Consider the following 27,556-nt stretch of genomic DNA (forward strand, 5'->3'; position numbering starts at 1 on the left):
AACACAAATCGTCATTCTTCCCGATGGCGCCAGAATGGGTGCAGAACCTGTACCTCCCAACGCGCACTCTGGGGGACTAAGATTTATTTCTTTGAGTAGATAAAACCTTAACCAAACTGTTCATTTGTTTGAAGTCCTACAGTAGGGATCACTAACTGTATATTAGTGCTTCTGAGAATTAACTTCCCCACTGCCCGGTTTCAGACCAGGCCTTCTTGGCTGATGGGGGTAATATTGCAGGATTAAGACCTATTATGAAGCACACGGGAAAGTAAAGGTAGGTAGGTGTAGGTATGTGTGTATGTGTGTGTGTGTGTATATATATATATGTATATATATATATATATATATATATATATATATATATATATATATATATATATATATATATATATATATATATGTATATATATATATTTATATATATATATATATATATATATATATATATATATATATATATATATATATATATATATATATATATATATATATATATATATATATATAATGTGTGTGTCGTGCCGAATATGTAAAACTGGTCAGTTAGCAAGAACTCATTTAAAATTAATTCCTTTCTGAAATTTTCTCTTATACGTTTAAAGATATATATTTCATTAATTTTTCATTAATTTTTAATTTTGCACCAAAAGAAACTTAGAAAACTTACCTAACCTTATTATAACAAGAGCAATTTATTTTAGCGTAACCCAACTAAATATATTTTAGATTTGTTTACGATAATTTAATATTAAACAAACACAGTGAAATATATTTTTTTCGTTAGGTTCAGAATGATTTTGGCGAAATTATTGCATACACAAATTTTCACTTGTCCTATATGGCAAGATGAGCGTTGCTATTTAAGCCAAGATAGCAAGTTCTGCCTATTCGGCACGACATATATATACATGTCGTGCCGAATAGGCAGAACTTGCGATCTTGGCTTAAATTGCAGCGCTCATCTTGCCATATAGGACAAGTGAAAATTTGTGTATGCAATAATTTCGCCAAAATCATTCTGAACCTAACGAAAAAAAATATATTTCACTATGTTTCTTTAGTATTAAATTATTGTAAACAAATCTAAAATATATTTAGTTGGGTTAGGCTAAAATAAATTCTTCTTCTTATAATAAGGTTAGGTAAGTTTTCTAAGATTCTCTTGGAGCAAAATTAAAATTTTGTACATTAACATTAATGAAAAAATATATCTTTAAACGTATAAGAGAAATTTTTAGAAAGGACTTAATTTTAAATGAGTTCTTGCTAATTGACCAGTTTTACATATTCGACACGACATTATATATATATATATATATATATATATATATATATATATATATATATATATATATATATATATATATATATATGTATATATATATATATAATATTAACAAGTCGGCAGTCTCCCACCGAGGCAGGGTGACCCAAAAAGAAAGAAAATCCCCCAAAAGAAAATACTTTCATCATTCATAATCACTGTTTTTGCAGAGGTGCCCAGAATACAACAGTTTAGAAGTATATACGTATAAAGATACACAACATATACCTCCAAACTGCCAATATCCCAAACTCCTCCTTTAAAGTGCAGGCATTGTACTTCCCATTTCCAGGACTCAAGTCCGGCTATATAAAATAACCGGTTTCCCTGAACCCCTTCACTAAATATTACCCTGCTCACACTCCAACAGCTCGTCAGGTCCCAAATACCATTCGTCTCCATTCACTATCTAATACGCTCATGCACGCTTGCTGGAAGTCCAAGCCTCTCGCCCACAAAACCTCCTTTACCCCCTCCCTCCAACCTTTTCGAGGACGACCCGTACCCCACCTTCCTTCTCCTAGATTTATAAGCTCTCCATGTCATTCTACATTGATCCATTCTCTCTAAATGACCAAACCACCTCAACAACCCCTCTTCAGCCCTCTGAATAATACTTTTAATAATTCCACACCTTCTCCTAATTTCCACACCCCGAATTTTCTGCATAATATTTACACCACACATTGCCCTTAGACAGGACATCTCCACTGCCTCCAACCCTCTCCTCGCTGCAGCATTTACAACCTAAGCTTCACACTCACAAGAGCGTTGGTACCACTATACTTTCATATATTCCCTTCTTTGCCTCCATAATGTTTTTTGTCTCCACTGATACCTCAACACACCACTTGCGTTTTTTACTTCATCAATTCTATGATTAACCTCATCCTTCATAAATCCATCCACTGACATGTCAACTCCCAAATATCTGAAAACATTCACTTCTTCCATACTACTCCTCTCCAATTTGATATTCAATTTTTCTTTATCTAAATCATTTGATACCCTCATCACCTTACTCATTTTTATGTTCACTTTCAACTTTCTACCTTTACACACACTCCCAAACTCGTCCACTAACCCTTGCAATTTTTCTTTAGAATCTCCCATAAGCACAGTATCATCCGCAAAAAGTAACTGTGTCAATTCCCACTTTGTATTTAATTCCCCATAATTTAATCCCACCCCTCTCCCGAACACCCTAGCATTTACTTCTTTTACTACCCCATCTATAAATATATTAAACAACCATGGTGACATTACACATCCCTGTCTAAGACCTACTTTTACCGGAAAGTACTCTCCCTCTCTTCTACACACCCTAACCTGAGCCTCACTATCCTCATAAAAACTCTTTACAGCATTTATTAACTTATTACCTATTCCATATACTTGCAACATCTGCCACATTGCTCCCCTATCCACTCCATCATATGCCTTTTCTAAATCCATAAATGCAATGAAAACTTTCCTACATTTATCTAAATACTATTCATATATATGCTTCAATATATACACTTGATCTACACATCCCCTACCCACTCTAAAACCTCCTTGCTCATCTGCAATCCTACATTCTGTCTGACCTCTAATTCTTTCAATAATAACCCTACTGTACACTTTTCCTGGTATACTCAGTAAACTAATTCCTCTATATTTTTTACAATCTCTTTTGTCCGTTTTCTCTTTATATAAAGGAACTATACATTCTCTCTGCCAATCCTTAGTTACCTTCCCCTCTTCCATACATTTATTAAACAAAAATACCAATCACTAACACTATATCTTCCCCCTGCTTTTAACATTACTGTCATGATCCCGTCAGTTCCAGCTGTTTTACCCCCTTTTATTCTACATAATGCCTCACGCACCTCCTCCACACTCACATCCTGCTCTTTTTCACTCCTAAAAGATGGTATACCTCCCTGGCCAATGCATGAAATTACTGCTTCCCTTCCTTCGTCGACATTTAAAAGTTCCTCAAAATATTCCCGCCATCTACCCAATACCTCCATCTCCCCATCTACTAACTCTCCTCTGTTTTTAACTGACAAATCCATTCGTTAACTCACTCCATTTTTTTTTTCTTATTTTCATTAAAGTTTCTTGACAATGCCTCTCGCACTATCATTTGCTCTCCTTTTACACTCTCTCGCCACTCTCTTCACCTTTCTTTTACTCTCCGTGTACTCTGCTCTTCTTATAACACTTCTGCTGTGTAAAAACCTCTCATAAGCTACCTTTTTCTCTTTTATCACACCCTTTGCTTCATCATTCCACCAATCATTCCTCTTTCCTCCTGCACCCACCCTCCTATAACTACAAACTTCTGCCCCACATTCTAATACTGCATTTTTAAAACTATTCCAACCCTCTTCAACCCCCCCACTACTCATACTTGCACCAGCCCACCTTTCTGCCAATAGTTGCTTATATCTCACCCGAACTTCTTCCTCCCTTAGTTTATACACTTTCACCTCTCTCTTACTTGTTGTTGCCATTTTCCACTTGTCCCATCTACCTCTTACTCTAACTGTAGCTACAACTAAATAATGATCCGATGTATCAGTTGCCCCTCTATAAACATGTACATCCTGGAGCCTATTCATCAACCTTTTATCCGCCAATACATAATCTATCTACTTTCATTACGTGCTTTATCATACCTTGTATATTTATCCTCTTTTTCATAAAATATGTATTACTTATTACCAAACCTCTTTCTACACATAGCTCAATTAAAGGCTCCCCATTTTCATTTACCCTGGTACCCCAAATTTACCTACTACTCCCTCTACAACATTTTTACCCACTTTAGCATTGAAATCCTCAACCACAAGTACTCTCACACTTGGTTCAAAACTCCTCACGCATTCACTCAACATTTCCCAAAATCTCTCCCCCTCCCCTACACTTCTCTCTTCTCCAGGTGCATGTACACTTAATATAACCCACTTTTCACATCCAACCTTCATTTTACTCCACATAATCCTTGAATTAATACATTTATACTCTTTTCCTGCCATAGCTTATCCTTCAACATTATTGCTACTTCTTCTTTAGCTCTAACTCTATTTGAAACCCCTGACCTAATTCCATTTATTTCTCTCCACTGAAACTCTCCCATCCCCTTCAGGTTTGTTTCACTTAAAGCCAGGACATCCAGCTTCTTCTCATTCATAGCATCCACAATCATCTCTTTCTTATCATTTGCACAACATCCACGCACATTCAGACATCCCACTTTGACAATTTTCTTATTCTTTTTAGTAATCATTACAAGAAAAGGGGGTTACTAGCCCATTGTTCCCGGCATTTTAGTTGACTTTTACAACACGCATGGCTTACGGAGGAAAGATTCTTATTCCACTTCCCCATGGATATAAAAGAAAAAGTAATAAGAACAAGAACTATTAAGATAAAATCAAAGAAAACTCAGATGAGTGTGTATAAATAAACATGTACATGGATGTGTAGTGTGACCTAAGTGTAAGTAGAAGTAGCAAGACGTACCAGTAATCTTGCATATTTTTGAGATAGACAAAAGACACCAGCAATCCTACCATCTTGTAAAACAATTACAGGCTTTCGTTTTACACTCGCTTGGCAGGACGGTAGTACCCCCCTGGGTAGTTGCTGTCTACCAACCTACTCCAAATATATCTTCTTCTTTCAACGTACCAGCAGTATCCCACTGAGGTGGGGTGGCCCAAAAGAAAAAACTGAAGTTTCTCCTTTTAAATTTAGTAATATATACAGGAGAAGGGGTTACTAGCCCCTTGCTCCCGGCATTTTACTCGCCTCTTACGACACGCATGGCTTACAGAGGAAGAATTCTGTTCCACTTCCCCATGGAGATAAGAGGAAATAAACAAGAACAAGAATTAGAAAGAAAATAGAAGAAAACCCAGAGGGGTGTGTATATATATGCTTGTACATGTATGTGTAGTGTGACCTAAGTGTAAGTAGAAGTAGCAAGACTTACCTGTAATCTTGCATATTTATGAGACAGACAAAAGACACCAGCCATCCTACCATCATGTAAAACAATTACAGGCTTTCGTTTTACACTCACTTGGCAGGACGGTATTACCTCCCTGGGCGGTTGCTGTCTACCAACCTACTCCAAATATATATATATATATATATATATATATATATATATATATATATATATATATATATATATATATATATATATATATATATATAGAGAGAGAGAGAGAGAGAGAGAGAGAGAGAGAGAGAGAGAGACTGTAAGAAGTTTACATTACTTGCCCGTCGTCTTACGTGTTCAAGAAACAACAACAAAATATCAGAAGTCTTGTCACACTAAAAAAAAAAAAAAAAAAAAAAAAAGGAACGCGCTTCCGGTTCACACTCAAACAGAGGCTCACTTCCTAGTGTGTTATAATGTTTTCAGAACTTGAAGCATCAAGATGTAACAGACGTTGATGGAGAAGTGGTAGGTGACTGCAAAAGAGGGGAGGGAGGAAAAGAGAGACAGACAGAACCAGAGACAGAGACAGAGAGACAGAGAAGTAACTTCAGATGAAACAAAAACCAGGGAAGAGCAGCCGACCGTAGACAATCCTGAGCCACAACCGTGTATCAGGTAGCTTGCTTCAGCTCTCAACACACCTGCGAGGCTTGCAACTGCACTATTAGTTGCTCATTCCTAACTTAGTAGTAAAGACCTGGAATCACAATCCAAAGAACCCTGGTTGAATTTCCAATCGAGCCGAGAGGAATAAGCAAGTGTCTACCCCTGCTGCACCTGCCTGTGTGTTGCTCCGTGCACAGAATAAACAAACTGTAAGACTTCGGCACCTTTGTAAATATGGACGACGACGACGACGACGACAACTACTACTACTACTACTACTACTGTTTGGCTGATGAGTCTTTGTTGTAGCTCTTGCTTCTGCTGCTGTTGCTCATGCTGCTATTTTTACTATTGTTCCTGCTACTGTTGCTCCTGCTGCTGTTGTTGCTGTTGTTCCTGCTGCTGTTGTTGCTGTTGTTACTGTTGCTCCTGTTGCTGTTGTTCCTGCTCCTGCTATTGCTGTTGTTCCTGCTCCTGCTGTTGCTGTTTTTCCTGCTCCTCCTGTTCCTATTATTGCGAGGTTTGTGGTGCAGTTGTTAGTAATATACAATGGCTGTGGCAGTGTTTATTGGTAGAAAAGATCTGTCGTCTGCCAGCGTATTTTAAGCGTATTATTTCAGCTTAGCTGCTACATCTTGACTGCGCTGTGCCCCGTGGGCAAGCTGTGGGTTTGAAACTATAGGTCAGCGTCAGTGACCTTTCAGTGTGACCCAGGTTAACCGCTGACGTCTAGCAACGATACTGTAAACCACGGTACGGGTGGTGGGGCTTGAACTCGCGTACCGTGACTTGTTTGCAATCGTGTCATTACGATTTCGTGAGTAACGATCTTGTACTTACACAGGTGCATACTGGTGCTGTTGCTACTGCCGATGTTTTGTTGCTGTTGGTTGCAATCTGCAGAAGAGAACCTGAAAACTCCAACGGAAATAAGCAGCACCTCTCGACTCTCTTGGGTTAATAACCTTTCTGGGTTAATCCGAGCTGAGTATTCTTCTTTCTTCCTCTGGAGGTTGACTGGTCGTCTGGTCAGGTTGACACACTTATAAGACTGTGAACTGAAATGAAGTTGTGATTAACAGAAAGGTGGACGAGGGGCTTGAACCGTGGTTCGTAAGGCTGCATCAAGTCACAATTTACAAACCATACCACGGGTTAGAACCCATGATCAGTCTCAAAACTCCAGACCGTCGGGGGATTTCTAACCCCACCCGTGGTATGGTTTGTTTGCAATCGAGTCATTACGATTTCGTGAGTCACAATTTACAAGAATGGCTAGTTAAGATTATCTCAGCTCGACAATAGTGTTATCGGTTTTGTGAAGACAGAAGTGCAGTACAATCAAGGCAAGTGGAAAGTATTTTAAAATATATAGAACTGGGACCCCAAAAGGTTGTTCAACACTATGCAACTAGAGATCCTAAATTTGTTAACACACAGCCAGAAGCCGTGAATCGACCCTTACAGCCACACACAGGCGAGTACACACACATTCCTTAGACTATAAACCCTTCACACGAACTTCTCAATAAATAAATCAAATACAATCACACACAGTTAAGCTACTCCACATCTTCCCTTAAAGAAGGTTCCTTGATGCTGGTGAGGGGCTCTTGATCTAGGGAATTGGATCTGTTCTCCAGTTCCCTGAATTAAGCCTGAATATCTTTAAGTAAGTAAGTAAGTTTATTCAGGTATACACAAATACAGTTACATAGAATTATCATACATAGCAGCATATGTGTAGAGAACCTGGGATAACCCAAAAAAGTCAGACAGAGTGACTTATTTCCATTGGGGTCCTTTCACATCCCCCCCCAACAGGCGCTGAATAATCCTACGGGATTAGCGCTTCCCTTGATGATAATAATACTCCGCAACTATCAATCACTTCAATAAGAAGACCACAAGAAGTTTCCCCGAGGCGGTGCGCAGGTCTGTCATGATGACTCTTAACCAAGATAACCTTTAACTACTCTCTTTCACACACTAAAATGCTAATTTTTATTTAACACGTGTACGAATGTTTACATACAGTTGTATGAATGTTTACGACCACTGTAATATATGAATTGTTTACAAACACTGAGTTGTATGGATTGTTTGCAATCAGTATAAAATGTTTTCAAACAGAGAAGCAGAAAATGTTTACGAACGCAAGAATAAAATGTTTACAAACAAGTACAAAATTTTTACAGAAACACAAAAGTATAAAATGTTTACAAAAACACACAAGATTAAAATGTTTGTAAAACAAACATGAATGTTTACAAACAGAAAATGCCGAGAAAAAAAAATTAAATTGATATTCACTAAACAAGTAGAGGGTCATACAGCGTCTGGGAAATGAGAGGCACTCAGGTTTGATCCCAGGAACTGGAAGAGAGCTCCAGTTCCTCGGATAAAGAGCCCTTTTGAAGGGCTAGTAACGTAAAGCATCCCGGTAGCGTTCTGCTGCACCGGTGCTGCATCCTGGTAGCGTTCTGCTGCGCCGGTGCTGCATCCTGGTAGTGTTCTGCTGCACCGGTGCTGCATCCTGGTAGCGTTCTGCTGCACCGGTGCTGCATCCAGGTAGCGTTCTGCTGCACCGGTGCTGCATCCTGGTAGCGTTCTGCTGCACCGGTGCTGCATCCAGGTAGCGTTCTGCTGCACCGGTGCTGCATCCTGGTAGCGTTCTGCTGCGCCGGTGCTGCATCCTGGTAGCGTTCTGCTGCACCGGTGCTGCATCCTGGTAGCGTTCTGCTGCGCCGGTGCTGCATCCTGGTACTGTTCTCCTGCACCGGTGCTGCATCCTGGTAGCGTTCTGCTGCACCGGTGCTGCATCCTGGTAACGTTCTGCTGCACCGACGCTGCATCCTGGTAGCGTTCTGCTGCACCGGTGCTGCATCCCGGTAGCGTTCTGCTGCACCGGTGCTGCATCCTGGTAGCTTTCTGCTGCACCGGTGCTGCATCCTGGTAGCGTTCTGCTGCACCGGTGCTGCATCCTGGTAGCGTTCTGCTGCACCGGTGCTGCATCCTGGTAGCGTTCTGCTGCACCGGTGCTGCATCCTGGTAGCGTTCTGCTGCACCGGTGCTGCATCCTGGTAGCGTTCTGCTGCACCGGTGCTGCATCCTGGTAGCGTTCTGCTGCACCGGTGCTGCATCCTGGTAGCGTTCTGCTGCACCGGTGCTGCATCCTGGTAGCGTTCTGCTGCACCGGTGCTGCATCCTGGTAGCGTTCTGCTGCGCCGGTGCTGCATCCTGGTAGCGTTCTGCTGTGCCGGTGCTGCATCCTGGTAGCGTTCTGCTGTGCCGGTGCTGCATCCTGGTAGCGTTCTGCTGTGCCGGTGCTGCATCCTGGTAGCGTTCTGCTGTGCCGGTGCTGCATCCTGGTAGCGTTCTGCTGCACCGGTGCTGCATCCTGGTAGCGTTCTGCTGTGCCGGTGTTGCATCCTGGTAGCGTTCTGCTGTGCCGGTGCTACATCCTGGTAGCGTTCTGCTGCATCCTGGTAGCGTTCTGCACCGGTGCTGCATCCTGGTAGCGTTCTGCTGTGCCGGTGCTGCATCCTGGTAGTGTTCTGCTGTGCCGGTGCTGCATCCTGGTAGCGTTCTGCTACATCCTGGTAGCATTCTGCTGTGCCGGTGCTGCATCCTGGTAGCGTTCTGCTGCACCGGTGCTGCATCCTGGTAGCGTTCTGCTGCACCGGTGCTGCATCCTGGTAGCGTTCTGCTGCCCCGGTGCTGCATCCTGGTAGCGTTCTGCTGTGCCGGTGCTGCATCCTGGTAGCGTTCTGCTGTGCCGGTGCTGCATCCTGGTAGCGTTCTGCTGCACCGGTGCTGCATCCTGGTAGAGTTCTGCTGTGCCGGTGCTGCATCCTGGTAGCGTTCTGCTGTGCCGGTGCTGCATCCTGGTAGCGTTCTGCTGTGCCTGTGCTGCATCCTGGTAGTGTTCTGCTGTGCCGGTGCTGCATCCTGGTAGCGTTCTGCTGTGCCGGTGCTGCATCCTGGTAGCGTTCTGCTGTGCCGGTGCTGCATCCTGGTAGCGTTCTGCTGTGCCGGTGCTGCATCCTGGTAGCGTTCTGCTGCACCGGTGCTGCATCCTGGTAGCGTTCTGCTGTGCCGGTGCTGCATCCTGGTAGCGTTCTGCTGTGCCGGTGCTGCATCCTGGTAGCGTTCTGCTGCACCGGTGCTGCATCCTGGTAGCGTTCTGCTGTGCCGGTGCTGCATCCTGGTAGCGTTCTGCTGCACCGGTGCTGCATCCTGGTAGCGTTCTGCTGCACCGGTGCTGCATCCTGGTAGCGTTCTGCTGTGCCGGTGCTGCATCCTGGTAGCGTTCTGCTGTGCCGGTGCTGCATCCTGGTGGCGTTCTGCTGCATCCTGGTAGCGTTCTGCTGCACCGGTGCTGCATCCTGGTAGCGTTCTGCTGTGCCGGTGCTGCATCCTGGTAGTGTTCTGCTGTGCCGGTGCTGCATCCTGGTAGCGTTCTGCTGCATCCTGGTAGCGTTCTGCTGTGCCGGTGCTGCATCCTGGTTGCGTTCTGCTGCACCGGTGCTGCATCCTGGTAGCGTTCTGCTGCACCGGTGCTGCATCCTGGTAGCGTTCTGCTGTGCCGGTGCTGCATCCTGGTAGCGTTCTGCTGTGCCGGTGCTACATCCTGGTAGCGTTCTGCTGCACCGGTGCTGCATCCTGGTAGCGTTTTGCTGCACCGGTGCTGCATCCTGGTAGCGTTCTGCTGTGCCGGTGCTGCATCCTGGTAGCGTTCTGCTGCACCGGTGCTGCATCCTGGTAGCGTTCTGCTGCACCGGTGCTGCATCCTGGTAGCGTTCTGCTGTGCCGGTGCTGCATCCTGGTAGCGTTCTGCTGCACCGGTGCTGCATCATGGTAGCGTTCTGCTGCACCGGTGCTGCATCCTGGTAGCGTTCTGCTGCACCGGTGCTGCATCCTGGTAGCGTTCTGCTGTGCCGGTGCTGCATCCTGGTAGCGTTCTGCTGCACCGGTGCTGCATCCTGGTAGCGTTCTGCTGTGCCGGTGCTGCATCCTGGTAGCGTTCTGCTGCACCGGTGCTGCATCCTCTTAGCGTTCTGCTGCACCGGTGCTGCATCCTGTTAGCGTACTGCTGCGCCGGTGCTGCATCCTGGTAGCGTTCTGCTGCACCGGTGCTGCATCCTGGTAGCGTTCTGCTGCACCGGTGCTGCATCCTGGTAGCGTTCTGCTGCACCGATGCTGCATCCTGGTAGCGTTCTGCTGCACCGGTGCTGCATCCTGGTAGCGTTCTGCTGCACCGGTGCTGCATTCTGGTAGCGTACTGCTGCACCGGTGCTGCATCCTGGTAGCGTTCTGCTGCACAGGTGCTGCATCCTGGTAGCGTTCTGCTGTACCGTTGCTGCATCCTGGTAGCGTTCTGCTGCGCCGGTGCTGCATCCTGGTAGCGTTCTGCTGCACCGGTGCTGCATCATGGTAGCGTTCTGCTGCACCGGTGCTGCATCCTGGTAGCGTTCTGCTGCACCGGTGCTGCATCCTGGTAGCGTTCTGCTGTGCCGGTGCTGCATCCTGGTAGCGTTCTGCTGCACCGGTGCTGCATCCTGGTAGCGTTCTGCTGTGCCGGTGCTGCATCCTGGTAGCGTTCTGCTGCACCGGTGCTGCATCCTCTTAGCGTTCTGCTGCACCGGTGCTGCATCCTGTTAGCGTACTGCTGCGCCGGTGCTGCATCATGGTAGCGTTCTGCTGCACCGGTGCTGCATCCTGGTAGCGTTCTGCTGCGCCGGTGCTGCATCCTGGTAGCGTTCTGCTGCACCGATGCTGCATCCTGGTAGCGTTCTGCTGCACCGGTGCTGCATCCTGGTAGCGTTCTGCTGCACCGGTGCTGCATTCTGGTAGCGTACTGCTGCACCGGTGCTGCATCCTGGTAGCGTTCTGCTGCACAGGTGCTGCATCCTGGTAGCGTTCTGCTGTACCGTTGCTGCATCCTGGTAGCGTTCTGCTGCGCCGGTGCTGCATCCTGGTAGCGTTCTGCTGCACCGGTGCTGCATCCTGGTAGCGTTCTGCTGCACCGGTGCTGCATCCTGGTAGCGTTCTGCTGCACCGGTGCTGCATCCTGGTAGCGTTCTGCTGCACCGGTGCTGCATCCTGGTAGCGTTCTGCTGCACCGGTGCTGCATCCTGGTAGCGTTCTGCTGCACCGGTGCTGCATCCTGGTAGCGTTCTGCTGCACCGGTGCTGCATCCTGGTAGCGTTCTGCTGCACCGGTGCTGCATCCTGGTAGCGTTCTGCTGCACCGGTGCTGCATCCTGGTAGCGTTCTGCTGCACCGGTGCTGCATCCTGGTAGCGTTCTGCTGTGCAGGTGCTGCATCCTGGTAGCGTTCTGCTGCACCGGTGCTGCATCCTGGTAGCGTTCTGCTGTGCCGGTGCTGCATCCTGGTAGCGTTCTGCTGCACCGGTGCTGCATCCTGGTAGCGTTCTGCTGCACCGGTGCTGCATCCTGGTAGCGTTCTGCTGCACCGGTGCTGCATCCTGGTAGCGTTCTGCTGCGCTGGTGCTGCATCCTGGTAGCGTTCTGCTGCACCGTTGCTGCATCCTGGTAGCGTTCTGCTGCGCCGGTGCTGCATCCTTGTAGCGTTCTGCTGCACCGGTGCTGCATCCTGGTAGCGTTCTGCTGCACCGGTGCTGCATCCTGGTAGCGTTCTGCTGCACCGGTGCTGCATCCTGGTAGCGTTCTGCTGCACCGGTGCTGCATCCTGGTAGCGTTCTGCTGCACCGGTGCTGCATCCTGGTAGCGTTCTGCTGCACCGGTGCTGCATCCTGGTAGCGTTCTGCTGCACCGGTGCTGCATCCTGGTAGCGTTCTGCTGCACCGGTGCTGCATCCTGGTAGCGTTCTGCTGCACCGGTGCTGCATCCTGGTAGCGTTCTGCTGTGCCGGTGCTGCATCCTGGTAGCGTTCTGCTGCGCCGGTGCTGCATCCTGGTAGCGTTCTGCTGTGCCGGTGCTGCATCCTGGTAGCGTTCTGCTGTGCCGGTGCTGCATCCTGGTAGCGTTCTGCTGCACCGGTGCTGCATCCTGGTAGCGTTCTGCTGCACCGGTACTGCATCCTGTTAGCGTACTGCTGCGCCTGTGCTGCATCCTGGTAGCGTTCTGCTGCACCGGTGCTGCATCCTGGTAGCGTTCTGCTGCGCCAGTGCTGCATCCTGGTAGCGTTCTGCTGCACCGGTGCTGCATCCTGGTAGCGTTCTGCTGCGCCGGTGCTGCATCCTGGTAGCGTTCTGCTGCACCGGTGCTGCATCCTGGTAGCGTTCTGCTGCGCCGGTGCTGCATCCTGGTAGCGTTCTGCTGCACCGGTGCTGCATCCTGGTAGCGTTCTGCTGCACCGGTGCTGCATCCTGGTAGCGTTCTGCTGCACCGGTGCTGCATCCTGGTAGCGTTCTGCTGCACCGGTGCTGCATCCTGGTAGCGTTCTGCTGCACCGGTGCTGCATCCTGGTAGCGTTCTGCTGCACCGGTGCTGCATCCTGGTAGCGTTCTGCTGCACCGGTGCTTCTCTCAAGTGTCAGGTGATGTAGTGGTGTGCATGTGCAAGGAATATGGCGCCATAATTATTTCCTTTACACGTCTGAATTAACAGGCTGAGAGAATTGATCTTATTTCAACTTATTTAAAAGCTCTTGCCTACTTTCTGTACTGGACAGACGAAGCCTACTGTGTAGGCGAAACGTTTCAGAATAAAGTTGCCTAACTGTTGCCTATGTGTCTTATCTACCAACTCCAAGACTGAGGTACTGATTATCTCATCATTATATAATTCTACATTCTTCACATTATGTCCTTGTATTGATAAAGTCACTGGCTAGCGAAACGTCTACAAATAAAGATACCCAGATGTTGCATATGTGTCTAATTCTTCATGTTGTTATAGTGGGTTTGTGATAAAGAAAGTTTTTCTTTTCTTGCAGATATCTGTCCCCGGTTTTCTTCATTGGTAAGTTTGACTTTCGAAGGTTCTAAAAGTTTATGTTATTAAGATTATTATTATAATTAAGGGGGAAGCCCTAAACCCGTAGAATTATACAGCACCTGTAGGGGGGGGGATGTAGGTGTTCAGGCTTAATTCAGAGAACTGGAGCACAGATCCAATTACCCAAATCAAGAGCCCCTCACCAGCGTCAAGGAACCTTCCTTGAGGTGTATGTTATTAAAGTTGAAAAAGTTTAAGTGTCTTGGAGCAATGATCAGGTTCTCGTGGTATATCTTAGTCATGTTACTTCCCTGGGGATGTTCACTTAGCCTTCTCCAAGTACCTCATGTACATGATACATTCACTGGTGATCTCATGGCTGCTCGTATATAGGAACCCTCAAAACACAAGTTAATGAAGTTCACACAGAGTTGAGGTAATCTTTCGTAAGAATTGAGGTAGACCATTTTTATTTATTTTTTTTGAGAAGTAAACCCAGTGCTTGGAGACGTATGTTAAAGTCTTACACAAACTGACCCTGTTATCCTAGCAGTAAGTAGGTACATTGAAGCTAGTGCATAGTTGAGTCGCAGCCTAGACAATTATCCTAACTGGAATAAGCCATACTTCCTGGGTTTACCCCAGGTGGTTAAATAATTATAAGGCTGTCTTTGTCGTTCTGGTCTTAGTCGCCCTGGTCGCCCCCTCACTCAACGCCTTTAAGAGATAATATAAATATAGACCTCTCAGTCACTCTTCATAAGGACCACAATGCCGGGGTTGAATCATTCTGTGAGGGATAACCTCCCTCCCGTCAGTGATACTTCTCTGTGAGGTATACCTTGAATATACGTGTGAGGAATATATCGCTACGTCCTAAGAGAAAAACCTCCCTGTGATGGATACCCACTTGAGGGATACCACCCTGCGAGGGATACCTTCACGTGAAGGGTGCCCGAGGTATAAAGTAAAGGAGGTATCCTTTACATTATGCCGTCAGGAATACCTCTCAATTCTTCGTACGCTCATCCTTCATGCTGGTAAGTGCGCTTGATTATATAGAGTTGGTGCTGCCCTTCCTTGGATCAAACCTCATTATCTCCCATTTCCCTGTATGACCCTTATGGGTTTATCGTATGGGGGCTTAGATTTACAAATCATTTAACAGGTTTAACAGGCTGTCTGTAGTAGAGTTGACTTGCTTGTGGTTTAACAGGCTAGGTACAAGTGTGTTGTGGTTTAATACTGAGTGTAATAGTGAACTGAGTAGCTTTCGTAATCCTGTCAATATTTTCTGAGGCCTAGTTATTAGGCCTTTTGTGTATCTATTCTCATAACCCTGCCGTCCACATGTTGGATTTAGGCTATGTAATAAACTAGCCACTTTGGCGGCAAAATCTAAATATTGGTATCGAAATGTTACTTCACCTGCCATTAACAACACTTACCTCATCTAGGTTCCTTTAAAATATACCAAGTTCCTAAAAATGTTAATAGAAATCAGATTTTTGAGACCACCAACTTCCAGTCTATAAACAGTGTGTATTTATATATAAATAACCCACATATAGAATGAACTTATGAAGACATTTCGGCCCGTGACTTGTTTATGGTCTAATTAGGACAGAAATGTCACGGTATTGTGCCTTTTTCATATTTCTTTTTAGAGTGTATTTAGTCAGCGCACCACGATGTGTGCAGCGCGATCCTCCACTTTGGCCGGAGTTGATATGCTCAGTGCAAGTGTTTGGTCAAGCCTCTTGAGAGGTTAAGTAGGTAGGGGTCAGCACGGCTCCACTCAACACCTCTGGAGACTTTCCCTGTCGTCAGAGGCACACTCAAACATGAGGAGGGTCTTAACGGGACGAGTGTGGAGTGTGTTAAGGGTGAAGCTGGCTGTGTATGGTACAAGGATGAAGAATTACACATCTGCAACAGACATAAAAAACTGTTTATTTCTCTTATCCTGGGTTATTAACCTTCCAAGGTTAATAATTCGAATAGTTTCCTCTCACTGACCTGAGGAAGTCTCCAACAACTGACAACATTTATACATATCGTCTCCAAGTAGTTAAGAGCCTAGGAGACGCCTCTCCCTTACATTGTGTGTTCAGCTCTGAAACTGTTATGTATATTAAGGCAGTCTTGTTATTCTGAGATACGGTTTTTGTTTTTCCTACCTGGAGGTCGTTCCCAGGGTCAATGCCCCCGTGGCCCAGTCCTTGACCACGCCTCCCAGTGCGTCAGGGCCTGATCAACAAGGTTGTTACTGCTGGCCCCACGCGTTTGATACCTTTGACGAGTTTCGGGAAATTTTATAAATCCAGAGCCCGGCCTTAAGCCAGGTTTGTCTGGTGCTTGCCTGATCAACCAGGCTGTTGCTACTAGTGGTCTGCAATCCAACGTACGAACTACAGCCCGCCTGATCGGGCGCTTGAAGGCAGCCAGGGGTCTATTGAACCCCTGTTGAACAGTCTTGTATCCCAGAACACTAATTGTGTCTTCTCTTAGTATACTCCTGGCGCCCCTGCTTTTCACTGGGAGTATGTCGCATACTCTGCCTAATCTTTTGCCTTTGTAGAAAGTGATTTCTGTGTTAACATTTGAGACTTGCTCCTCTAGAATTTTCCATGTGTAGATTATGATTTATCTTTCTCGCCTGCCTTCCAGGGAGTACAGGTCGAGGGACTTCAGACGTTCCCAGTAATTAAGAGGCTTGACTGAACTTGTACGTGCAGTAAAAGTTAGACATAATAATTATTATTAGACATATAAGTAAACTTTTTATACACAGAAGCAACATAAATCAGTAAACACTTTGAATTATTTTGATCGGTGAAACACGATATGGAATAAAATAGTACCAGAGATGACAAGATATTTGTGATAGCCTGACACTACTAGTTGACTAGTAGACTACACATGTACTCTCCCACCTGCCTGCCTGTCACACCTGTACTCTCCCACCTGCCTGCCTGCCACATCTGTACTCTCCCACCTGCCTGCCTGCCACACCTGTACTCTCCCACCTGCCTGCCTGCCACACCTGTACTCTCCCACCTGCCTGCCTGCCACACCTGTACTCTCCCACCTGCCTGGCTGCCACACCTGTACTCTCCCACCTGCCTGCCTGCCACACCTGTACTCTCCCACCTGCCTGCCTGCCACACCTGTACTCTCCCACCTGCCTGCCTGCCACACCTGTACTCTCCCACCTGCCTGCCTGCCATACCTGTACTCTCCCACCTGCCTGCCTGCCACACCTGTACCCTCCCACCTGTCTGCCTGCCACACCTGTACTCTCCCACCTGCCTGCCTGTCACACCTGTACTCTCCCACCTGCCTGCCTGCCACACCTGTACTCTCCCACCTGCCTGCCTGCCACACCTGTACTCTCCCACCTGCCTGCCACACCTGTACTCTCCCACCTGCCTGCCTGCCTGCCTGCCTCCCACACCTGTACTCTCCCACCTGCCCGCCTGCCACACCTGTACTCTCCCACCTGCCTGCCTGCCTGCCTCCCACACCTGTACTCTCCCATCTGCCTGCCTGCCACACCTGTACTCTCCCACCTGCCTGCCACACCTGTACTCTCCCACCTGCCTGCCTGCCACACCTGTACTCTCCCACCTGCCTGCCTGCCACACCTGTACTCTCCCACCTGCCTGCCTGCCACACCTGTACTCTCCCACCTGCCTGCCTGCCACACCTGTACTCCCCCGCCTGCCTGACTGCCACACCTGTACTCTCCCACCTGCCTGACTGCCACATCTGTACTCTCCCACCTGCCTGCCTGCCACACCTGTACTCTCCCACCTGCCTGCCTGCCACACCTGTACTCTCCCACCTGCCTGCCTGCCACACCTGTACTCTCCCACCTGCCTGCCTGCCACACCTGTACTCTCCCACCTGCCTGCCTGCCACACCTGTACTCTCCCACCTGCCTGCCTGTCTGCCACACCTGTACTCTCCCACCTGCCTGCCTGCCTGCCACACCTGTACTCTCCCACCTGCCTGCCTGCCACACCTGTACTCTCCCGCCTGCCTGACTGCCACACCTGTACTCTCCCACCTGCCTGACTGCCACACCTGTACTCTCCCACCTGCCTGACTGCCACATCTGTACTCTCCCACCTGCCTGCCTGCCACACCTGTACTCTCCCACCTGCCTGCCTGCCACACCTGTACTCTCCCACCTGCCTGCCTGCCACACCTGTACTCTCCCACCTGCCTGCCTGCCACACCTGTACTCTCCCACCTGCCTGCCTGCCACACCTGTACTCTCCCACCTGCCTGCCTGCCTGCCACACCTGTACTCTCCCACCTGCCTGCCTGCCTGCCACACCTGTACTCTCCCACCTGCCTGCCACACCTGTACTCTCCCGCCTGCCTGACTGCCACACCTGTACTCTCCCACCTGCCTGACTGCCACACCTGTACTCTCCCACCTGCCTGCCTGCCACACCTGTACTCTCCCACCTGCCTTCCTGCCACACCTGTACTCTCCCACCTGCCTGCCTGCCACACCTGTACTCTCCCACCTGCCTGCCTGCCACACCTGTACTCTCCCACCTGCCTGCCTGCCACACCTGTACTCTCCCACCTGCCTGCCTGCCACACCTGTACTCTCCCACCTGCCTGCCTGCCCCCTCCACACAGCCGCTGCCACTTAACCTGCCCACTATGCAGCTGCTACCACCATACACCTATTGCCACCACACAGCCGCTGCCACCACCCACCTACCCACAGCACAGCCGCTGCCACCACCCACCTGCCCACAACACAGCCGCTGCCACCACCCACCTGCCCACAACACAGCCGCTGCCACCACCCACCTGCCCACAACACAGCCGCTGCCACCACACACCTGCCCACAACACAGCCGCTGCCACCACCCACCTGCCCACGGCACAGCCGCTGCCACCACCCACCTGCCTACCACACACCCACTATCAAATGTATAACCAACCATCCCTTCTATCCCACAATAATAACTAGCCCCTCTTCCATGCACACTATCCCAGCATTCACCACTTCACCTCCCCTTCCCCTCGTCTTCTAGTGTTCCCCTCACCACATTCTTCCCCCTCCCCCACACCCCCACCTAGCACATTCTAAAGTAGTCTGTCACAGTTTAAGGCTCGTGAAGAGTCACCCATCGGACTGTCTTAGCAAAAATGAAATTCTGACTTACTGAAAGAGAATATGATTTTAGTAAATTACTTTATTACATAGTTTACGTTAAGTTAGGTTACATTATAGTAATCCAGTTGTATTAATTATTAAAGAACATTTATAACAATTAGTAATAGTCTTTCCTCTATCAACTGCTCCTGGCTGACTACCATCAATCAACTGCTCCTGTCTGACTATCATCAACTGCTCCTGTCTGACTATCATCAACTGCTCCTGGCTGACTATCATCAACTGCTCCTGGCTGACTATCATCAACTGCTCCTGTCTGACTACCATCAACTGCTCCTGGCTGACTATCATCAACTGCTCCTGGCTGACTATCATCAACTTCTCCTGGCTGGCTATCATCAACTGCTCCTGGCTGGCTATCATCAACTGCTCCTGGCTGGCTATCATCAACTGCTCCTGTCTGACTATCATCAACTGCTCCTGGCTACCTTCTTCACTGCCCACTATGACTTGTAAAGTTGAAACCATTACCACAATCCCCAGAAACACTACCCCAGAACGAGGGAGCAAAGAACTATACAAGAATCTATGTGATAACGCTTCTAGCTGGTGCTCAGAAGACCAGCTGGCTCTGTTCACGAAGCAGGAAGTACCTGGATATGAGCCAACTGTTGTGGGTTGCATCTTGAACCAGAGTAAACGACAAGCTTGAAAATGCGCAGAAAAAAAACGAATATAACAAGAAAGCTGGTTTGAGACCACGCCCACCCTGGTTAACCAGTTAGTCGAGAGGCCTGGCCCGAGGTCTGGACCGAGGTCTGGACCGAGGTCTGGCCCGAGGTCTGACCCGAGGTCTGGCCCGAGGTCTGGCCCGAGGTCTGGCCCGAGGTCTGACCCGAGGTCTGACCCGAGGTCTGGCCCGAGGCCTGGCCCGAGGTCTGGCCCGGGGCCTGGCCCTGGCCTTATGTCGCGCCATAAGGGGTAGGAAAACTCTGAAATAATAATAATAATAATAATCATAATAATAATAATAATAATATCTTTATTTACTACAAGTACATGTACAAGGTATACAGTCCTAGCTGACAACAATAACATACTACTATATAGAAACCCCCTTGTTATGGTCAGCATGTCGGGCAAGTTAGGTCAGTGTCCCAGGATGCGACCCATACCAGTTGACTGACACCCAGGTACTCATTTTACTGATGGGGAACATAGACAACAGGTGGAAAGAAACACGTCCAGTCACAATATTGTGACTGAAACATACACAAATAATCCGCACACAATGAAACTTACGAGGATGTTTCATTCTCCTACGTGCGGGTTATTTGTGCATATAAAAAACCTTGAAACCGGCCACTGGTAAATGAGTGGTAGAAGTCGTGGTAGGCAGAGACCAGGGAAGCTAGTAGCAGACACGCTAATATCTCTGGAGGAGGGAAGCAAAAAATTTGACACACAGTATCAACGCTGCTTCACTGACACTACGGAACACTGATGAAATAAATGACATGGAATTATGCAGTAAGTTTAACAAAAGATTTCATTGTTTACAAAAAGGTGAGGGTCACTACCAAAGTTAGAAGGGCGGGCAGACTTGGCGAAAATATCGTACATATTAATACCTCATTGTTCTACTGCAGTCTCCCAGCTACGGGACTCAGCCTGACACACTATGTGATCCATCCTGAGTCCCAGCTAAGGGACTCAGCCTGACACTGTAACACTATGTGATCCATCCTGCCTGATGGATCATGAAAGAGAAAGAACTAGTTTTTGAACTCACTACATAACTATGCATAGGAAACTCGTAGGATGGCAGCAGAGTATCCCTTACATTAAATTTAAGTATCGTTGACACCAGTGTCCCTTATATGAAATTTAAGTAGCACCTTTAAAAAAATGCAAAAACTTACGATAATGTAAAGGTCACAAATTAAAGAACAGACTCTGTGCACTTTGATTTATTATAAGGGATGGGGGAATAGTGGAGTCCCACAAGGATCAGTGCTGGATCCTACAATGTTCCTACAAACTCCTGCACATCATTGGTCGTCCCTTGAAAGGAGGTACTTTGTCTCCCATTACCCAGGGGCTGTATAACCCCCATGAATTTTGGGCTTTCCCATGATGACTGATGATGAGGATTGATGATATATGTGGATGATGCCAAAACAATAAGACAAGAGCGAATGGGCAGAGTACACACTATATCACTGGGTATCTACCAGAATAACCTCAAATTAATCTTACTGAAGTCGAATGACCTGACCAAAAGTGACAGTGAAATAGATATATAGAGTAACAGGACTTTTTTCATTTCAGTCTTTTTAAAGAGCAAGAGTCGGGGGCACCATACACTGTGTGGCGCCCCCCAGAGGTAGCACCACTGTGTGGCGCCCCCCAGAAGTAGCACCACTGTGTGGCGCCCCCCAGAAGTAGCACCACTGTGTGGCGCCCCCCAGAGGTAGCACAACTGTGTGGCGCCCCCCAGAGTTAGCACCACTGTCTGGGGGGCGCCAAAGTTAGCACCACTGTGTGGCGCTCTCCAGAGTTAGCACTACTGTATGGCGCCCCCCAGAGATAGCACCACTGTGTGGCGCCCCCCAGAGATAGCAATACTGTGTGGCGCCCCCTAGAGGTTCCAGCATTATGCTACCTCTGTCCCACACACGCTCGGTGTGTGGGACAGAGGTAGCATAATGCTGGTACGACCAGGACCAGACACTAGCTCACACGAGGAACCCGGAACACTACACTCATGCGGGAGCACTCGGCGCCACGGACCATGATCACACTCAGATATCATACTGCTGACCAATACTCCACCTCAGTCCACACGCACATTCTATGATCTGCATAACCAGGGGCTTTCAACATACACTCAAATTGTTTATACAGAAATGGGTGACACTTATCATACTGAAAAAAAAAATTGTATTTGTATACCCTGCAACACTCGACTATGCACGAAAAAGTTCGTCAAAATGCCGTACGTTCCTCCTCATAAGAGCTTTACAAAACTTTACACATAGAAGAACAGTTATTTTCTTCACATTTGTAGGCAGTATGGAATTTAGAACTTAATTAGAACCTACAAAACGGAAAATATCCTCAACACCCTACAAAATTCGCCTGAAGCTCAGAGAACTTTCCCACGTGAAGAAGTGACCAGACAAATCAAAGTACTTCAATCCTAAGTAGTGGGAGCAGACAACGCGTCTCCTGGGGCATTGAGAAGCAGCAGAACCACTCACTGTCTGGCCCAATAGGCTCATAGAAACTAAAACCTTGTATAGCTTTAAAAAAAAATATACTTGGTACGTGGGTAGCTTTTGGAAAAAGTTAATAAACTTTATTTAGGCACAAGTATACATAAATACAATCATACATAGCGTAAATTACCTAGGATATTATTATTATAATAAAAAAGAAGCGTAAATTACCTAGGATAACTCCCCCAAAAAAGTCAACGTAACTTATTTCCAATGGGGTCCTTGTACTTATTTCCAGGTGGGTGGGAATGGCTAGTTTGGAGAAAGTCATGCCAAGCATGGGCCAGTAGGCCTGATGCAGTGTTCCTCCATTGTTACATTAATTACCCAACTCAGGGTAGGTGTCATAATGAACTAGGAATATGGTATATAACACAGGCACGTTCATAAGCAAGACACGTTGACCTGGAGTCTACCTACCTAGAGGGTGTTCCTGGGGTCAACGCCCCCGCGGCTCCGTCCATCACCACGCCTCGCGGTGGATCACGGCTTATCTGCAACACCTGGACATCTATTATCTCGGCAATAAAGATACCCAAGTGTTGCACATGTATCTTATTTATCAAGAGGAGGAGTAATGAAATTGTTATACATAAAGGGACAGTGAATGAACTAACCGAGGATAATGACCGTTCCCCCCGTGGGAACACTGACAGCAGTGACCTCTCCCCTTGGGAACAATGACAGCAGTGACCGTTCCCCCCGTGGGAACACTGACAGCAGTGACCTCTCCCCGTGGGAACACTGACAACAGTGACCGTTCCCCCCGTGGGAACACCGACAGCAGTGACCTCTCCCCGTGGGAACACTGACAGCAGTGACCTCTCCGCGTGGAACAGTGAAAGCCGTGACCTCTCCCCTGTGGAACAGTAAAAACAGTAATCTCTCCCCCCGTTGGAACAGTGAAAACAGTGACCTGTCCCCCGTGGAACAGTGAAAGCAGTGACCTCTCCCCCGTGGGAACAGTGACAGCAGTGACCTCTCCCCGGGGAACAGTGACCTCTCCCCTGTGGAACAGTAAAAACAGTAATCTCTCCCCCCGTGGGAACAGTGAAAGCAGTGGCCTGTCCCCCGTGGAACAGTGAAAGCAGTGACCTCTCCCCCGTGGGAACAGTGAAAGTAGTGACCTCTCCCCCGTGGGAACAGTGAAAGCAGTGACCTCTCCCCCGTGGGAACAGTGAAAGCAGTGACCTCTCCCCGTGGGAACAGTGAAAGCAGTGACCTCTCCCCGTGGGAACAGTGAAAGCAGTGACCACTCCCCCATGGGAGCAGTGAAATTGACCGCTCTTTGTGGAAGGTGAAAACAGTGATTTCTCCCCAGTGGAGTCAGAAAACAGTGACCTCTCCCTAGTGAGATCAGTGAAAACAGTGATCTCTCCCCCGTGGGATCAGTGAAAGCAGGGAGCCCCCATGGGGGTTAGTGAAAGCATTTACCTCCCTTCATGGAGTCTGTAAACGCAAGGAACCCCTCTCCAGAGGTCAGTGAAAGCAGGGAACTCATCTCCAGGGGTCAGTAAAAGCAGGGAACCCCTCTCCAGGGGTCAGTAAAAGCAGGGAACCCCTCTCCAGGGGTCAGTAAAAGCAGGGAACCCCTCTCCAGGGGTCAGTGAAAGCAGGGAACCCCTCTCCAGGGGTTAGTAAAAGCAGGGAACCCCTCTCCAGGGGTCAGTAAAAGCAGGGAACCCCTCTCCAGGGGTCAGTAAAATCAGGGAACCCCTCTCCAGGGGTCAGTAAAAGCAGGGAACCCCTCTCCAGGGGTCAGTAAAAGCAGGGAACCCCTCTCCAGGGGTCAGTAAAAGCAGGGAACTCATCTCCAGGGGTCAGTGAAAGCAGGGAACCACTCTCCAATGGTCAGTAAAAGCAGGGAACCCCTCTCCAGGGGTCAGTAAAAGCAGGGAACCCCTCTCCAGGGGTCAGTGAAAGCAGGGAACCACTCTCCAGTGGTCAGTAAAAGCAGGGAACCCATCTCCAGGGGTCAGTGAAGGCAGGGAACCCCTCTCCAGGGGTCAGTGAAAGCAGGGAACCCCTCTCCAAGGGTCAGTGAAAGCAGAGAACCCCTCTCCAGGGGTCAGTAAAAGCAGGGAACCCCTCTGCTGAGGTCAGTGAAAGCAGGGAACCCCTCTCCAGAAATCAGTGAAAGCAGGGAACCCCTCTCCAGGGGTCAGCGAAAGCAGGGAACCCCTCTCCAGGGGTCAGTGAAAAGCAGGGAACCCCTCTCCAGGGGTCAGTGAAAAGCAGGGAACCCCTCTCCAGGGGTCAGTGAAAGCAGGGAACCCCTTCTCTTTCAACGTCCACACACACTACACACTACACCCCCCCCCCACACACACACACAGTACACACGAAGAGGTATGATAAAGCTTATGGAGCAGGGAGAGTGACCCAGTAGCGACTAGTGAAGAGGTGGTTCCAGGAGCCGTGAATCGACCAGGCAAACACAAATAGGCGAGCACACACTATGCCACATTTTACAACAGATCAAAACCTCTTTCATCCATCACGAGGGAAACAAACACTAATGTATGCACTCAGGACACCATTACTGACCGCTGACCACTTCAATTACATCATCAAATATACTATACTTGACGGGCTCAAGATCCGAGGACCGAAACGTCGTCAGTAAGCATATTCAAAGTAAATCTATAACTTTCTACTATATTTTCCTTCCAGCTGTCAGCAGGTATTTATTTTCCTTCCAGCTGTCAGCAGGTATTTACTTTCCTTCCAGCTGTCAGCAGGTATTTATTTTCCTTCCAAGTGTAGATTATGATATATCTCTCTCTCCTGCGTTCCAACGAGTACAAGTCAAGTGCTTCCAAGCGTTCCCAGTAGTTCAGGTGCTTGATAGAACTTATACGTGCAGTAAAAGTTCTCTGTACACTCTCTAGAACTGCAGCTTCACCTGCTTTGAACGGAGATGTTAATGTACAGCAGTATTCCAGCCTAGAGAGAACAATTGATTTGAAAATGATCATCATTGGCTTGGCATCTCTCGTTTTGAACGTTGTCATTATCCATCCTATCATTTTCTTTGCACTTGTGATCGTGGCACTGTTGTGATCCTTGAAAGTGAAATCCTCAGACATTACTACTCCCAGGTCCCTTACATTATTTTTCCGCTCTATTGTATGGCCAGAGTTTGTAGTATACTCTGTTCTAGTTATTATCTCCTCCAGTTTTCCATAACGGAGTAGTTGGAATTTGTCCTCATTGAACATCATATTGTTTACCGTTGCCCACTGGAAAACTTTGTTTATATCTTCTTGGAGGTGAACCGTGTCCTCAGTAGATGACAGCCTCATGCAGATCCTAGTATCGTCTGCAAAGGATGATACGGTGCTGTGGATTATATATCTGTCTATGTCTGATATGAGGATGAGGAACAGGATGGGGCGAGTACTGTGCTATTATTATTTTTATCATTGTATTATTATTATTATTATTATTACTATTATTGCCGTTACTATTGTTACAATTACTATTTTATTATTATTTTAATATTTATATGTTATTATTATAATAATTCATGGGAAAGCGGCAATCCCCTAGAAGTCAAAGTCATATAGCGCGTGGGGCGAAACGGACGGCACTGATGTTTTGATCCAAGGATAAAGAGAGGGTAGCTCCAATTCCTTGGATCGAGAGCCTTTCATGTGCACCAAGGTATCCCAGTCTCCCCTCCCCCCTTGAATGAAAAAGTATTTGTACGTATAGTTGATGTTTCGCTCACAGAGTGCACACCTAAATTTATTGCCCCACGTTTCGCTCACACCACTGTAACTTTGTTACCCACAACGTTTCGCTCAGTGGGTACCTTTATTATCTACAATGTTTCGTTGAAAGTGGGTACCTTTATTATCTACAATGTTTCGTTGAAAGTGGGTACCTTCATTACACAACATATCGCTCACAGTTACCTTTATGAACCCCACTGTATCGCTCACAGTGGATACCCGTGTTAACCCCATTGTAACAAGAGGCTTTCCGTATAGTAGTATGTCATTGATGTCAGCTACACCTGTAAACCTTGTACATGTATTTGTAGAAATAAAGATTATTATTATTATTAGGTGGGAGGAGCATCTGGGAGGCCTGTGTTCACGGGGAATCCCCCTCCCTCATCCTGGGCGTTACCCTAATCAATATTGTGTAGGGAGCACTCCAGCCTACGCAAACACTCCAGCACAACGTCCCACCTATACGCTCTCCAAATTCGTGTTATTTTTGACGATATTACGCATTTTTTAGTTCATCTCCGGGGCGTTAACGTCTCAGGCGCCCACCATTTTTAAAGGTCTAAGTATGTTTACATTTTTTTCCTTACACAACGCTACCTACATCTGAGGCACAACTTTACATTTAAATGCCTCGTTTTCCACGAGAAGTGATTGCGTTTAGTGGACTTACCAGTCAGGGTGGTGCAGAAGAGTATTATCCACAGGTATTCTCTTCTAATATCCAAAGTATTCAACACATTCATTGTATACACACGTGTTAAGAAGCCAGAACTGAACGTATGAACACCCCCACTGAGTTCTGAATTACTACTGAGCACTCCGCCTGGCCTCACGCTGCGCCTCGGTATACATGATCCGACCAACAGAAAACGAGCGTCATGTAAAACAAAATCGCCTTTGTCTTGCCAAGCTTCCGTTTGCATGAAATAAAACAATGTTGAATACTATACGAGTCTTGATGCTACTCTTCAAATGTAGGATTGAACAAGTTTGTAAACAAACGTAATAGCTACAGTAAGCTTATTTAGATATCATTTTAGATAGTTTGTGGAAGATTACAATTGTGGTGGCTAAAGCTCCCGCTTCACACACGGAGGGCCCGGGTTCGATTCCCGGCGGGTGGAAACATTTCGACACGTTTCCTTACACCTGTTGTCCTGTTCACCTAGCAGCAAATAGGTACCTGGGTGTTAGTCGACTGGTGTGGGTCGCATCCTGGGGGACAAGATTAAGGACCCCAATGGAAATAAGTTAGACAGTCCTCGATGACGCACTGACTTTCTTGGGTTATCCTGGGTGGCTAACCCTCCGGGGTTAAAAATCCGAACGAAATCTTATCTTATCTTATCTTTCTGCATAGTAACATAAGTGTAATTTACCTAGGATAACCTCTAAAAAAATATAGGGACTTATAACTATAACAAAATCAGTACAAATGTCCATGTTTTTTTGTAAATGAGATATTTTTGGGTCAATATTTACTTCATCTGCTCGGTGGATTTAGTTAATAGTTTGTAGTTAACTAAATA

The 27,556-nt window shown here is 47.3% G+C and overlaps 1 protein-coding gene and 1 long non-coding RNA gene across 2 annotated transcripts in view; one reads left to right on the top strand and one right to left on the bottom strand.

The window, feature by feature from the left end:
• Nucleotides 1-21,294, top strand: part of LOC128699666 (uncharacterized) — a 65,173-nt gene extending 43,879 nt beyond the window's left edge. Inside the window, exons 3-4 of the long non-coding RNA XR_011393893.1 lie at nt 13,859-13,884; nt 19,525-21,294. This is a non-coding gene — a long non-coding RNA (uncharacterized lncRNA). The remainder of the gene's footprint in view (nt 1-13,858; nt 13,885-19,524) is intronic.
• The window catches only part of LOC128699665 (uncharacterized), a 122,495-nt gene extending 95,641 nt beyond the window's left edge, over nt 1-26,854 (bottom strand). Inside the window, exon 1 of the mRNA XM_053792421.2 lies at nt 26,698-26,854. Within this exon, the coding sequence (XP_053648396.1) occupies nt 26,698-26,770 (73 nt within the window). The 5' untranslated portion in view covers nt 26,771-26,854. The remainder of the gene's footprint in view (nt 1-26,697) is intronic.
• Between the last annotated feature and the right edge of the window lie 702 nt (nt 26,855-27,556).

Source organism: Cherax quadricarinatus, chromosome 67, assembly GCF_038502225.1.
Source record: "Cherax quadricarinatus isolate ZL_2023a chromosome 67, ASM3850222v1, whole genome shotgun sequence".
NCBI classification, from domain to species: Eukaryota; Metazoa; Arthropoda; class Malacostraca; order Decapoda; family Parastacidae; genus Cherax; species Cherax quadricarinatus.